The 13132-nt window shown below is 39.6% G+C and overlaps 1 protein-coding gene across 3 annotated transcripts in view; it reads left to right on the top strand.

Annotated features, from left to right (window-relative positions):
* SLC43A1 (solute carrier family 43 member 1) overlaps nt 1-5863 on the top strand; it is a 43614-nt gene extending 37751 nt beyond the window's left edge. For all 3 annotated transcript variants that reach the window (XM_032218992.1, XM_032218982.1, XM_032218974.1), the window contains one exon: nt 4586-5863. In XM_032218992.1, coding sequence (XP_032074883.1) covers nt 4586-4759 — 174 coding nt within the window. In that variant the 3' untranslated portion in view covers nt 4760-5863. The remainder of the gene's footprint in view (nt 1-4585) is intronic.
* Nucleotides 5864-13132: the final 7269 nt, after the last annotated feature.

Genomic DNA, 13132 nt, shown 5'->3' with positions numbered 1-13132 from the left:
AGCTTTATGCATTTGTCTTTTTTTTGAGTTTCTCTTCCTTGTGTAATCTATTGTCAAACCTCTGGTAACAGCCTTCATTGTGTCCCAGAGATTCTGCAACGACGTATCTTCTTTCCTATTTTCTTTAAAAAAAAAGGACTAGCTCTTTTTCCATTTTTTGTACAAACTCTTTTTCTTTCAATATAGTATTATTTAGTGTCCATCTAGATCTTGCCCTTTGGCCTTTCCATTTAATTAAAATTGGATTGTGGTCCGCCCAGGTACTTGCTTCAATCTCAATTTCTTTTATGTTGGAGCTCAACTCCGCTGAGACCCATATCATATCTATTCTAGAGAATGAAGAATGTCTATTTGAGTAGAAGGTATATTGTTCTTTTTTAGCGTTTCTTTCTCTCCATATATCTTTTAAATTTAGTTCATCTGTCATCCTAAAAAAAGATTTCGGCAGAGGCTTCCTATTTAATTTTTTTTTTAATGTGTTTTATAGTCCATATTTTGATTCACAATGCCATTAAAGTCTCCCATCATACAAATATCAGCATAGTCTAGTTCCAAAACTTTTTTGTGTAGTTTTTTGTAGAATTCATCTTGTTTTTCATTGGGGGCGTAGATTCCAATTAGGAGTGTCTTTTTGGTATCCATAATTTCCACCATCAAAATTCTTCCCTCTTCCTCTGCGTATACTACTTTTGTTGGGATGTTGCCTTTAATATAGAAGACCACTCCTCTTTTCTTACAATTTGCCAATGATGAAAACATTTTCCCAAGCTTTGGTTGAGTTAGTAAATGTTCATATTTCTTTTGAATATGTACTTCTTGCAGACAGATTATGTCAAGTTGTAATTTCTCTAATTTATGGAATACTTTCTTCCTTTTAGTTACCGAATTGAGTCCATTAATGTTAATTGTAATCATTTTTCTTTCTTCCATGTTTATGCTTTATATACAGGGTTTATCGCTCTAGTGGATCTAGTTTCTCGTTTTTCTTTGCGGCTCCCATTCCCTGTCTCCCCTTCTTTCTCACTTCCACCTACTGCTCCTTCTATTTTTTCGGTCGCGGTTACAGGTGGTTCCAGTATTTGTATCACTGCATCGTCTTTCCCAGCTTTCTCCGCCGTTTCTCTAAAGTATTCTTTGTAGAAAGCTTCTGCCTTCTCAGTTGTATCTATCCTGTATCTTTGTCCTTGCCAAGTACATAATAAACCTTCCGGTATGAGCCATCTGTAGTTAACACCTTTTTTTATCAATACTTTGGTCAGAAATTGATATTCTCTTCTCCTCTCTCTCACCTCTCTTGGAATTTGTTTGAGTACTACAATCTCCTTACCTTTATATTCTAATTTTCTATCTCTCATTTTCTGTAAGATTTGTGATTTAATTGTTTTCTTAGTAAATCTTACATGCACTTCCCTTGGAAGAGCATTTCTCATTGCATATCTTGTGTATACTCTAAAAGTCTCATCAATTGTTTCTTTTATTTGGTCCTGGGACATCCCCAGAACATCTATCAAAATATTTGAAATTATCTGAACTAAGTCCTCTCCTTTTTCTTCTTCTATGTTTTGAAATCTTAAAAAAAATTCAGACCTGTCCATCTCCCATCTTAATATTCCACTGCTCTCTCTTTCTACATCACTTAGTCTGATCTCTAGCTTTTCAGTTTTCTTCTCTCCTTCTTGAATCTTATTTTCAATTTTTTGAATCCTATTTTCGTATTTCAGCATCCAGTTGTGTATACTTTCTACTTTTCCTTCCATATTATCAACTTTTTGCACTATGCTTTGGTTTTGTTGTTCCATTGCCTCCATTTTTTTTACAAGTGTATCATTTCCTGCTTGCATTTTCTGCATCATTTGTATAAGCGTTTCAAAGTTGGCTTCCTTCTCTTTTTCCTGATGGGACATCGTCTGTGTTGTCCTCTGGCCTCCCACAGGTGAGGGGGCAGAGGTTGATGTAAAGCCAGAGGCAGCTGCTTTTCTACTCATAGCCAATTAGTATTAGAGGGTGGAGGGTTATAAGTATGGTGGATTAAGTACGTAAAGTACACAGAGGAAAAGGGGGGGGAGATAAGAAAAGGGGGAAAAGAGAAAGGGAAGGAAAAGAGAGAAGGGAGAGAAGAGGAAGGAAAGAAAAGGAAACTTTTTTTTTGTTTCAAAGATGAAATGCAGTAAGGATGCAATAAAATATATATATATATAAATAAGAGAATATGAAATAGTAAAAAAGAAAAGGAAGACACCCCCCCTCCAAAAAGGGGAGAAGGGGTGTTTCAGTTACAAGTGAGAAAAGAAAGAAGCAGAAAAAATGTAAATAGTCAAGAGGTGATCCAAAGGTTAAAAAGAATAATCAAAACAGAGAAGAAAAAAAATGTAAAAGATCAAAAGGTCGATGGTGATGATCAAAAAAGAAAAATTCAATGTCGATGTCTCCACAGCCGGTAATATGAGAACGGTGTTGGGAGATGAAAGGATGCCAACAAGCTAAAACAAATGATTTTTTCCGGACTCTTTCCCCCCCCCCTAAGATAAGAGTCTCTCCAAGGTCACTCTCAGCTTTGCTGTTTTATCTCACAGGTTCCCAGCTGCGTAAACACGTAAATCAAATGCATTACAGGGGGGATTTTAATAACAAAGTTCGAGTCCACAAGATGGCAGTGTTGGCTTGTAGTTTGTAGTTTACAGCTTGTTTTAGTCCGTCGTGGCGTTTGTTAATTACTAATTGTTAAAAAAAACAAAACATCAAAAGGGCTAAAAGGCAACGAAGAAAAACAAACAAAGAAAAACCCAGATCTTCAAAGCACTTTAGGTTTGAGATTTAGTGCCCCATTCGATTCAAAGTTAAAGGTATCGACAACAAAGAGAAGAAACGCAAAAGGCCGATTCAAATTACAGGAAAGTCCAGCCCGGCTTCCAGGAATTAAAAAAAAAGGAACAGAAAAATAAACTTCCAAATGGCAAACATTTATCACCACCGCTTTTCTCACTTATCAGCCTTATTTTAAACTAAGTTTCCAAATTTAGAGTGTTCTCTTTCCAACAAGAAAAAAGGATTTAAAACTCACATCAAACGACATGTCCATATCCAGCTCTCTGTCTGGGCTATCGCAGTTGCAGTCGGTATAGAGCCGATCCGGAAGTCACTGGATTAGGAAGGCTTTCCTTAGGTTCCCAGAGATTTTGCGAACATCTCTGGGACCACTGGAGTTCCCCCCACGTCACTGTCTCTACGGGACAGCTTAGATTCAAACGAATCCTCCAAAAAAGACTCCGGTATAGATGGTCATTCAGGAGATGCCTGAAAGTCCGTCTTCTCACTGCTAAGCCCCGCCTTCTTTTTGGTCGGTTTTCTTATTTTGTACTTTGCGTATCAGTGTATCCCTTACCTTGTTTTCCCCAAAGCTGTTGTACCCAAACCAGTGGTGGGTTCCGGATCCCATTGCAATCAGTAAGGTTGCAACAGGGTCCGGCGTCCTCCACATGAAAGCGTGTGGCCCGCACATGCGTCGTATCTTCCAGCGATGCCTCTGCAAGCCTCCACAATGCTCCAGTTGCTCGCCGGAGCGTTGCACAGGTGCTGTACGCGCCATCCACATGTGCGGAAGTGCTGAAGGCTTTAAAGAACAGGTAAGGAGCTCGGGAGGACGGGTGGGCCCTCCGGGGCACCGTACCGGAATGGTACCTGATGCTCCGGGCAGGCTCTGGTACACCTGTATCAGGATGTACCGCCTGCAACCCACCACTGACCCAAACCCACATACATTCTGTGTCTAATTTTCAATTCTCGCTCCATATCAACCACTTTCTAAAAAGGGTTTTTAAAAAGTGCTTTACAGATTTGGAAAAAGAGAGGTATTGGTGATGTCACATAAGCTCCACACAATTGCTCTGACTGGCTTTGTCATCTGACTTTTTCTCTGGGAAGTTGTCGCAGGATAGGGAGAACGATTCATATGAGCATGTAGTAGTGCACCGTATTTTTTGGACTATAAGACGCACTGGAGTATAAGATGCACCATGATTTTGAAGAGGTAAATTTAAAAAAAAAGTTTTTGTACTCTGCAGGCCTCCCAAAACCTCTGCATATCTCGTTTTTTGCAAAAAAAAAAAAAAAGGGGGGGGGACATGCAGAGTTGTGGGAAACCTGTAGAGTGCTTCTGGGGGTTGGGGGGGGGGAAATAGCAAAAATGCCCTGTTTTCTGCTCGCTTTTGCCCTCTCCAGCCCCCAGGAGCACTTTGGAGGCCTCCCAAACCCTCTGCACATCCATTTTTGCAAAGGGGGCGGGGTTTCGGTAGGCCAAAAATGCTGTATTCAGTGTATAAGATGCACCCAGATTTTCACCCTCTTTTTTGGGGAGAAAAGGTTATACTTATACTCCAAAAAATATGGTAAATGTATGCAATCCTATTTTGAATTAAAGAATATTAACACAAAATTAGGGGTATGATGCAATCAAAGCAGTCTTCTTTCAGGAAGCTAGTCCAGAAACAAAACTAGCAATTTTGTACCAGTAACTATCACTGATCATAAATGGACATAATTTATGGATGTGATGTTAGAGAAATGATCCTCCTTGCTTTATTCATAGGTGAATCTTGCCCTCCTTATCCTCTCATTTGCGGGCTTCCTCCTCCCCTGCTACCTCTTCTACTACCGCTACAAACTTATCCGGAAGCAAATGGCCAAAGATGGTGCTCCTATGAAATTCCAGGACAATGCAGCTGCCAATGGCTTGCTGAACAACGAAGCCACCACTTTATAAATCAAGCATGGGGAAAGTGGGGAGTTGTGGATGATGGAGAACCAAATGCAGAATTGGTGAGCCTAACAGATGGAGCAAGGCGCCGTGATCAAAGGGATGAGACAATACTGTGAGAACATTACATTTGGGAACTATGAAAATAACTGAGGTGCTTTTAATTCTCAACAAATGCCTATCTATATTTATATCTATATTTTTATATATAGAAACAAAACTCTATTTTTTTGCAGGGTATTTTAAAAAGCTCAGTGATTTTTAAATAAGCAATTAGAACATCAGTCACTAAGCATTGCAGACCAAGAAGCATTTATGAAAAGATCTTGGATGAAGAATTGGCAGGATAGAATACCGTAGGTATCCCTCACCAGTCATAGTTTTCCAGGGTTGTTTGGCCCTGGGAAGGAAATGGACTCTTACCATTTCCCTCCTCCCTGCCTGATAATTATGACAGAGAAAATCAGGGAATGTCTGCCCACTCCTAGAAGTCAATTCAAAGGGATTATTGTTTGCCAACAGTCCCAGGGAGTCCCTTGTGAGACTATTCCCCTGGGTTTGGGCAACTAATGTTCGGGTGTCAAAAAATTCAATGCTTGGTAATGAATACCACAGGTTGTGCCTTAGCCCCCAATCTTGTTTTGAGCTTTATAAGACAAGCCACCTCCCCATGAATTGTCCCCCAGAGATGAATTTAATGGCCTTTTGAGTGCTGTGAATTTTTCCAGATATTGTTCTTTGATCTGTCTTGATTGCAAGTGTGACAAGGTTTGTATACGACAGAAATGTAGGAAGGCATTGATTTAACAAGACTTGTGTCAGAAGAATAGAAGTGCCAATTTTTCATGACTGACTTTCTGCCTGGGCCCTTCCAAAATAAATTTTTAAATCCTAGCAACTGGATTTGCTCTGGTAGATCCCAGCCAAACTTTTTATTTATTTATATGGAAATTGTGTTGCTGCCTTTCTATTAAGAGCAGGCTGTGGTTTTTCTTAAACAAAATAAAGCCATACAGTAATTCAACAATAAAATTAAATAAATTTCTGTGCAACATTAAAACCAACAAATATATTAAAAACTAAAGAAGCCAACTGGCAACTTAGTGATAAAATGTAGGTCAATTAAAAATAGAAATGGTGGAAACATGGTTAAAATTTTTTTATGAGGTACATAAAGAAGCATTTCACTGGACTGGGCCAACTGGGTGTAAATTCTATATATAGGGATCCTTCACTTATGACCATAATTGAGCCCAACATTTATGTTGCTAAGTTAGACATTTGTTAAGTACATTTTGCCCCATTTTACGACCTTTCTTGCCACAGTTGTTAAGTGAATCACTGGAGTTGTTAAATTAATAGCACAGTTGTTACTGTAAGTGAATGTGGCTTCCCCATTGACTTTGCTTATCAGAAAGTCACAAAAGGTGATCACATGACCCTGGGACACTGCAACCGTCATAAATGTGAATCTGTTGCCAAGCATCTGACTGTGTGCTGTAACATTGATACAATGTGAAAAATGGTCCCAAGTCACTTTTTTGAGGGGGTTGTTCTCACTTTGAACAGTCACTAAGTAAAGTGTTGGAAGTAGAGGATTACCTGTACTATAGAACCAACCCTGAAAATGTTTTAGGCCTACTCAGAAATACCTGCAAGTGTCCATTCTTTTCTCCATTTGGAAAAAAATGATGAGAAGGCACTAATGGCTGTGGGTGATAAATATTCAATTCCAAAACAACAGAGGGGACAGGATCCGTTCACCCCACTTTTACAACTCTGGCAACTTCAACCTTAAAAGGTCAAAGTCATCTACCTTCAGCTAATATGGTAGCCAGGGCAAATCATATTTGGCCTGTTCCTGCTCAATATGTGCCACATTCTGAATCACTGGGATTTTTTTGAAATGGTTTCAAGGACTCCTCTCTGTATATAGCATACTGCAGAAGCTAAGTGTGAAAATTGCTAGATGAGCAGCATTTGGAAACACTACAGCACTGTCACTGAATGGATGGCATCGTGGGACTTGCCTACTTGTGAATGGCTACCCTGGTGGGCCTTTTAGTCACGAAACATTCATTTACTAGGAGACACACTGGTGAGGTGATCTTGTAATACTTCTCACCCAGCATTCCAGCATTGCTCAGTCTTTTTTTTTTCTGGTGAGTTAGGAGTGTTTCCAAACAAATGATGCTGATCCTTCATCATTTTCTAAGAATACCTAGGACCTTTTTCAGAAATATTCTTCGTTTTTGGAAATAAATGTGAAACTAGAATTTGGCATTTTGTTGTACATCATTCCGTTATGTATAATGCCAACTGGGGGTGGGGGTGGAGGTTGCTAGATACCAAGAAAAGTATCCCTTGATATATTGGTTCCCATTGACAGCATTTTACTACTGTATAGTGGAACCTGTGTGAAAATAACCGAGTCTGTAATTGTTGGAAAAGAGTTCATCTGATACAATTGTCAAAGCTGGAAAAAGATCCTATTTGTAACTGGTATATTTGCAGATATACCAGTTACCTGGATGTCTAAAAGTAATGTTTCCAGGGTTACTTTTAAATTGCATATATATGTAGCAACCAGGACAGGTTATACCTACCATTTCTACCTCAATTCATCAAATCTTTTAGAGCAATATCCATCTATCCATCTATTGATCTATCAATCATCTGTCTGTTACCTATTCATATTGTGTGTGTGTGTGTGTGCATCTTTCATCTGTGTATTAAACACAAAGTGACATTACTTCAGTTTGTCACTCATCTGATTTAGAAGCAGCCTCTGATGAGTGATGCTCTCATGCCTGATGGGCTGCGAGAGGAAAAACACAGTAATGCTATTTTAAATGGGTCCATCTTTCTACTCCTCTTAATTATTATTTTTTCTTAAATCATTTTGCACCAACGCAGAAGGAGGAGGTAGAGGCCTGCAGTACAATTGGGAAGGCCAGTAATTTTCCAGGATCTCTTCCCGCTGGGCCATTTTGCTACAAGACAGAAGAGTGGCTTCTGCAAAACCTTTTTGCTCCCGACTAGCCCAGGAAGACACTGTAGCCACTGCCCATTAGAAAGTGCTTAGCAGATCTTCTTGTCCCTCAATACAGGCCTGCCTTCCAGGGGCAATTGGAACAGTCTGCATCATGAACACCAGAGTGAAATGGATTTATCTTACTCATTTCATCCGGAGTAAATGGAGCTGATACATCACTGTCCACCTGATCACCTTAGCCAAGAATAAGAATAGGCCAATGGCCAAGACATAGAGAATGAGAGAAGGCCTCTTTAAAAGTAGTAGAAGAAGCATTTAATTAGGGGGTTACTTTAGAACATGGCAAAGACATAGAAATAGTGATATTCCCAGTCCATCCAGCCTCAAATGAGGAATTGCCTTTCTCTAAGTGGGATGCTGTCTGATCTGGCATCAGAAGATAGGAAGGATTCTATTCATGGTGTCTTTAGAAGTTTTCCAGAGCTAAAATGTTATGTGTTGTGGGCAAGTTTCAGAACACAAGTAATGGGGACTTGTTTTAGGACAATGCCATTATTTGTTTGATGTTTTGGCTTACTTTTCCTTAGTCAGCTACCCTCGTTCTGAATTGTTCATTTCCCAGCATCCCAAAGGTGCTTTTTTCAAGAGGCAACTGGACTTTCTGGTTTTCCTTTGAAGACTTGGCACTTCTCATCCAAAAAGCTTCTTCCCAGCATCAGTGCTGAGCTTAAAAAATAAACAAACACCCAGAACAGGTTAAAGTTAGTTAGCCCACATCAATGCAAGGGATGTGCACATTAAGCCTATTAATGTATGTGGTAATCAACATATGTATCTATTTTTCCACCATTAGTCAGGGGAAACAAAAAAAAAAGGCAAATAAGTTTGTAGCCCTGCTAATACTTCTACTTAATCTGAGACAGGCCAGAATGTGCAGAGTCTCGGTGCTACCAATAAATAACCCATCCTTATTAACCTGCTTCTAATCCCAGTTATGTCTTAAAAAGGCATTTAGATGTAAACCTGGAGTTAATGATCGTAGCAGAACCTGTCCATCATGGATGTAACTCACGACGGTCATAAAATGGGGTCAGAAAACCTTTGCAGTGGTCATTGCTAAGTGAACCAATGATTCATTTATGAGTGTGGGTTTACCAAACAATAGAAATAAATGACAGTTTTCAGCAAAACTGTTGTAAAACATGGTCATGTGACTACAAGATGCTACAAAGAGTTGCAGATGTGGCCTGGTTACGGACTACCTGAAATTCAGTCATGTGATCCCATGCAGGGCCTACGATTGGAACTTTGAATCTGGGTCATAAGCAACCCCCTTCCCACCGCCGCCCAGGTAGGTTTATCAGAACTTTGAATGGTTGCTAAGTGGCTGGTCATAAATCGAGGCGTACCTGCACACATGTCCAACTGCACCAAAATGGAGATAAGGCTAAATGTTCACGAGACATCAAAAGCAAAGCAACTCCATGTATATTCTGTCTGATATTAATCCAACATGCTTTAGTTCTGGGAATAATCTATTTTATTGAAGGCTTGCATAAATCTTCCTGACTGAACCAGATTGCTGGTATGTGTGGTTGAGGGAAGAGTTTCACTAGGAGCTTTGCAACTTGCATCACACGTATATCAAGAAGAGGACCAGAACTGGCAAAAAACTGTAGAGAATAAAAGGTGGCCAGATGCCGTGACACAGAAAGAAGTCTCAAGCCTCGAAGGAGACAAAAAAATGTAATTCAAAATCACTTCAGAAAGCTGGACAACCATTCTGAGTTGATTGCATTCGTGTTCAGAAGCAGGTTGCAGTGTGTACCATAATGTGTGGTTATAACCTGGGAATGATATTCAAGATATTTGCTGTTTTTGAATGCTAATTTGTGCAATTGTTTTCAGTGAGGAAAACAAGACCAGCTTTCAGGGTGGTGATGGAGGGCATCCTTTGATAGTTGTTTTCTGTTTAATTTTAATTTATTTGGATAATTTAAATGGCTGCCCACTCACTTTCAGTGACTTTTGGTGACTTACAAAAAAGAGAAATTCTATGGCTTGCGTATTTTATATAATGATTAGTTGGCTCACAGCATTCCATAAAACCATGGTTAAAAACAAAAGTATCCTTCCTTCCCCCAGGTGCCAGACCAAGCATCCTTACAGCTTCTCCCCACATGCTTGGGAAAAAACAGAGGTCCTCCAGAAGGCTTAAAAAAACAGGGACCTCTGGTTTCATGTAGGAGGCTGATCCAAAGGGCTGAGCAGCCATTTCTTGGTTGTGTGCCTGCAGTCTTACACAGCCACCTATTCAGAAGTAAGGAGAGAGCATATACCATGTGAGTCTGGCTGTCCATTCCCCAGATGGCAGTAATTATTTTTCTGGTTTTGGACCAAAGTTTTTGAACTGACTTGCTGGAGAGCAGCAAGCAACAGCAGGCATGAGGATCACCAAGGATGTGGTGTGGTTGGAGAACATTCTCTTTTAGAAAGTGCCATCTTTTTCTCCAGGTGGTACACCTGTTGCTACTGTGACTGTAGCATGGCAGAGAGAAAGGATGTAGCTCAGGGGCAGAGATGGGTTTGCATATATAAAGTCCCCAAATCAATTTGTGGCACCTTCAGTGGAAGGTTTTCAGGTAAATGTGCCTGAGAAACGGCTCTGCTCAAGACCTCGAAAGGCTGCTGCCAATCAAGCTAGACAGATTTGGGTTAGATGAATAATTGGTCTGACTCTGTATAAGACATCTCCTTCTGCTTAGTTAATTAATATCCTATCTTTCTGATCCAAGGATTCCCCCTCAGGCAACTCACAAAATCTGTATATCTATAGCTAACGAGGGTTCTACAAGTGTTAGAGGGAATATCTAGTAGGCATCCATGACACAATTACTGGAGTGGCAAAGTAATTTATGCCCTCTTCCTGCTTCTCTCTCTCTCTCTCTCTCTCTCTCTTCCTTCCCCCCTCTCTGAGGTGTGTGTGTGTGTGTGTATAAACACACACACATATACATACACACACACACACACACACACACAAACACAGTGTGGCTGATTTGGCTGCACCTTCCCCCTCCTGCCTGGTTGAATTGTGAGCTCTTTTTGAGGAGTGTGTACAGAGCGTACAGAACGGAACAAACTTATTGCTGGATTCTTTTCCCCAAGCCCATTCTCATGATAGAGACTAGCTGTGCTGCCATTTTGGCCTTTCAGTTTGTAGGATTGGGGACAGCTGGGGGATGCTATTGAGGAAACATTTTATTATAAGTTTGAAAATAAATTCTGAAGGATATTTGCCAATTTTCTTTGGTGCCCTTCAGAGCTCTCTCAGTAGTTTATTTACTAGGTTCTTAATGCTTTGCCCACCAAGTTGTCTGTTTTTGTAGGCAACATACAACTGTCACCAATGTGACTTTCTGAAAAAATATGCAGCACTATAAACTGCTTTGTTTATTTGGATGGGAAGGGGAAATCAGTAAAAAGGAGAAGAAAGTTAATTTTCGTAATGGTACAGAGCAAAAAAAAAGTTTAGAAACTGGGTTCCCTAATGCAGTAAACTACTATGATGTGATTTGGGTTTAGTCTGCATGAATCTAGCAAGCATGCTTGGTCAAAGATGGCAAACAATCCATAGCCATGCTTGTCCTAGAAGTTAAATTCCAGCTTCCACAAATTAACAATGGCATCTACTCTGGGTTCAGATGACATCATGCACCTGAGCAAAAGCCTCTAAATTTAGTTATAAAAAGGTAAACATTGCAGAAGGGCAGGTGTAAAATAGCACTGGGTGTGCACTGATTAATGATTTCCAGAGGTTTAACATGATGAATACTTTGAGCCTAAAATTTTGCAGGTGGTTGAATTCATGGAGTGTAAAATTATCTAGATGACTTCATAGAAACAATGTGGTCTCCTCTGGATAGAATTCTGCCTCTCCTTCAATCCATATTTAGGGCCCTGTTGTTTGGGCTTGGATGCTGAGAAGCATCAGGCCTTATTAGTACTTGATGGAAGATTGCCAGGGAACACTGAGGCTGTAGGCTAGACTGGAAATTGCAAAAAAAAAGAAGTAAAAAATAACTTGGAAGAGGGCCACAGCAAACCACTTCCATGTGGCTGCCAATAAACCTTTATAGAGGAGTTCATTAAGTCACCAGGATTCAAAATAATCTTGAAGCAGATCTTCTTTTTATGAACCAGAGTCTATGCTAATGTATGATTGGTTTTTCTGAGTTCTTACTGTCATAAACCTTTATAGTGTGCCTTCATTTAATGAAAGGGAAGAATTGGGCACCTCAAAAATGCTGGAAATTTTTGCTTTAAGGTTCTTGAAATGGACTTTAAAACAAACAAGATTGCCATCTATGAATAATTAAAAACTTGGTTTCAGGAACATTTGATTATATTTTAGAAATAGTATTTTCTCCCACACATATAAAGAATCTTTGCCTAGAAAATGTCAAGCAGTTTTCCTTTGTTTTCCATTATTCATAATATGCGAGTCAGAAACAGCTCAATTAAACTGAAAGGCAAAGTATCAGGGAAAAAACACTCCTTTCAACTAAAGGTACAGTTAATGTGGAATATTCATGAGCATGGAAATGGAACAAAACAGAAGTAGCAATTACATGGTCATTAGGCCAGAAAGCTTTGTCTAGATTTATGGCAAATATTCAATATTCATTAATTTACGTTTATTTTTAAATGTTCGTACCCTTCTTCCAATACACATTTCCAGGGATCATATTACAAAATACATATCAGTTCATTGAAGAGATCCCACTCTTAGGAATAAGGAAGAAAAATCCCATTCTTAGAAACTGTGTCTGTGAAAGCTATCGCTTGTTCAGAGTTTCTAAAGAATGAAAATTGGTTTGGATGTGCACCCTCTAGAAGGCAAAAGAAACCTTACTGGATGAATTCACATATTGCACAAGTCATCTGCTTAACCCAATATGAACCCAACAATTGTACATCCAGCTATACAGAATGTGTGTGCCAATGTGCCAACTGAAGGATATGTGGCATTATTAGGCCATATTGACTAATGGTACCAATATCCTACTATGGATTTGCATGTTTAGAATGACTCAGAAGGAGCCATTCATGCCCCGAAACTGGCAGCCGAGGTTACTCACCCTTTAGCTTAAAGCCTGCATATATACACATATGTATGTATGTATTATGTATGTATGTATGTTTTAGGACCAAAGTGGAAGCATGTTGCGGTGCTCCTAATTTTCTAAGTGTCCATAATATGCTGAAGTATGGTTGATGCAAAGACCTAGCTCTCTGGAAAAAAGCTCTAATGCTGGGAAAGGAGAAATAAAAAGAAGAGGATGCCCAGCCACAAGGTGGATGACTCAGCTAAGTGGCAATGA

Source organism: Thamnophis elegans, chromosome 1 (genome assembly GCF_009769535.1).
Source record: "Thamnophis elegans isolate rThaEle1 chromosome 1, rThaEle1.pri, whole genome shotgun sequence".
Taxonomy (NCBI): domain Eukaryota; kingdom Metazoa; phylum Chordata; class Lepidosauria; order Squamata; family Colubridae; genus Thamnophis; species Thamnophis elegans.
Note: the sequence above shows the minus strand (reverse complement) of the source record. Positions and strands in the feature narration are given on the sequence as shown.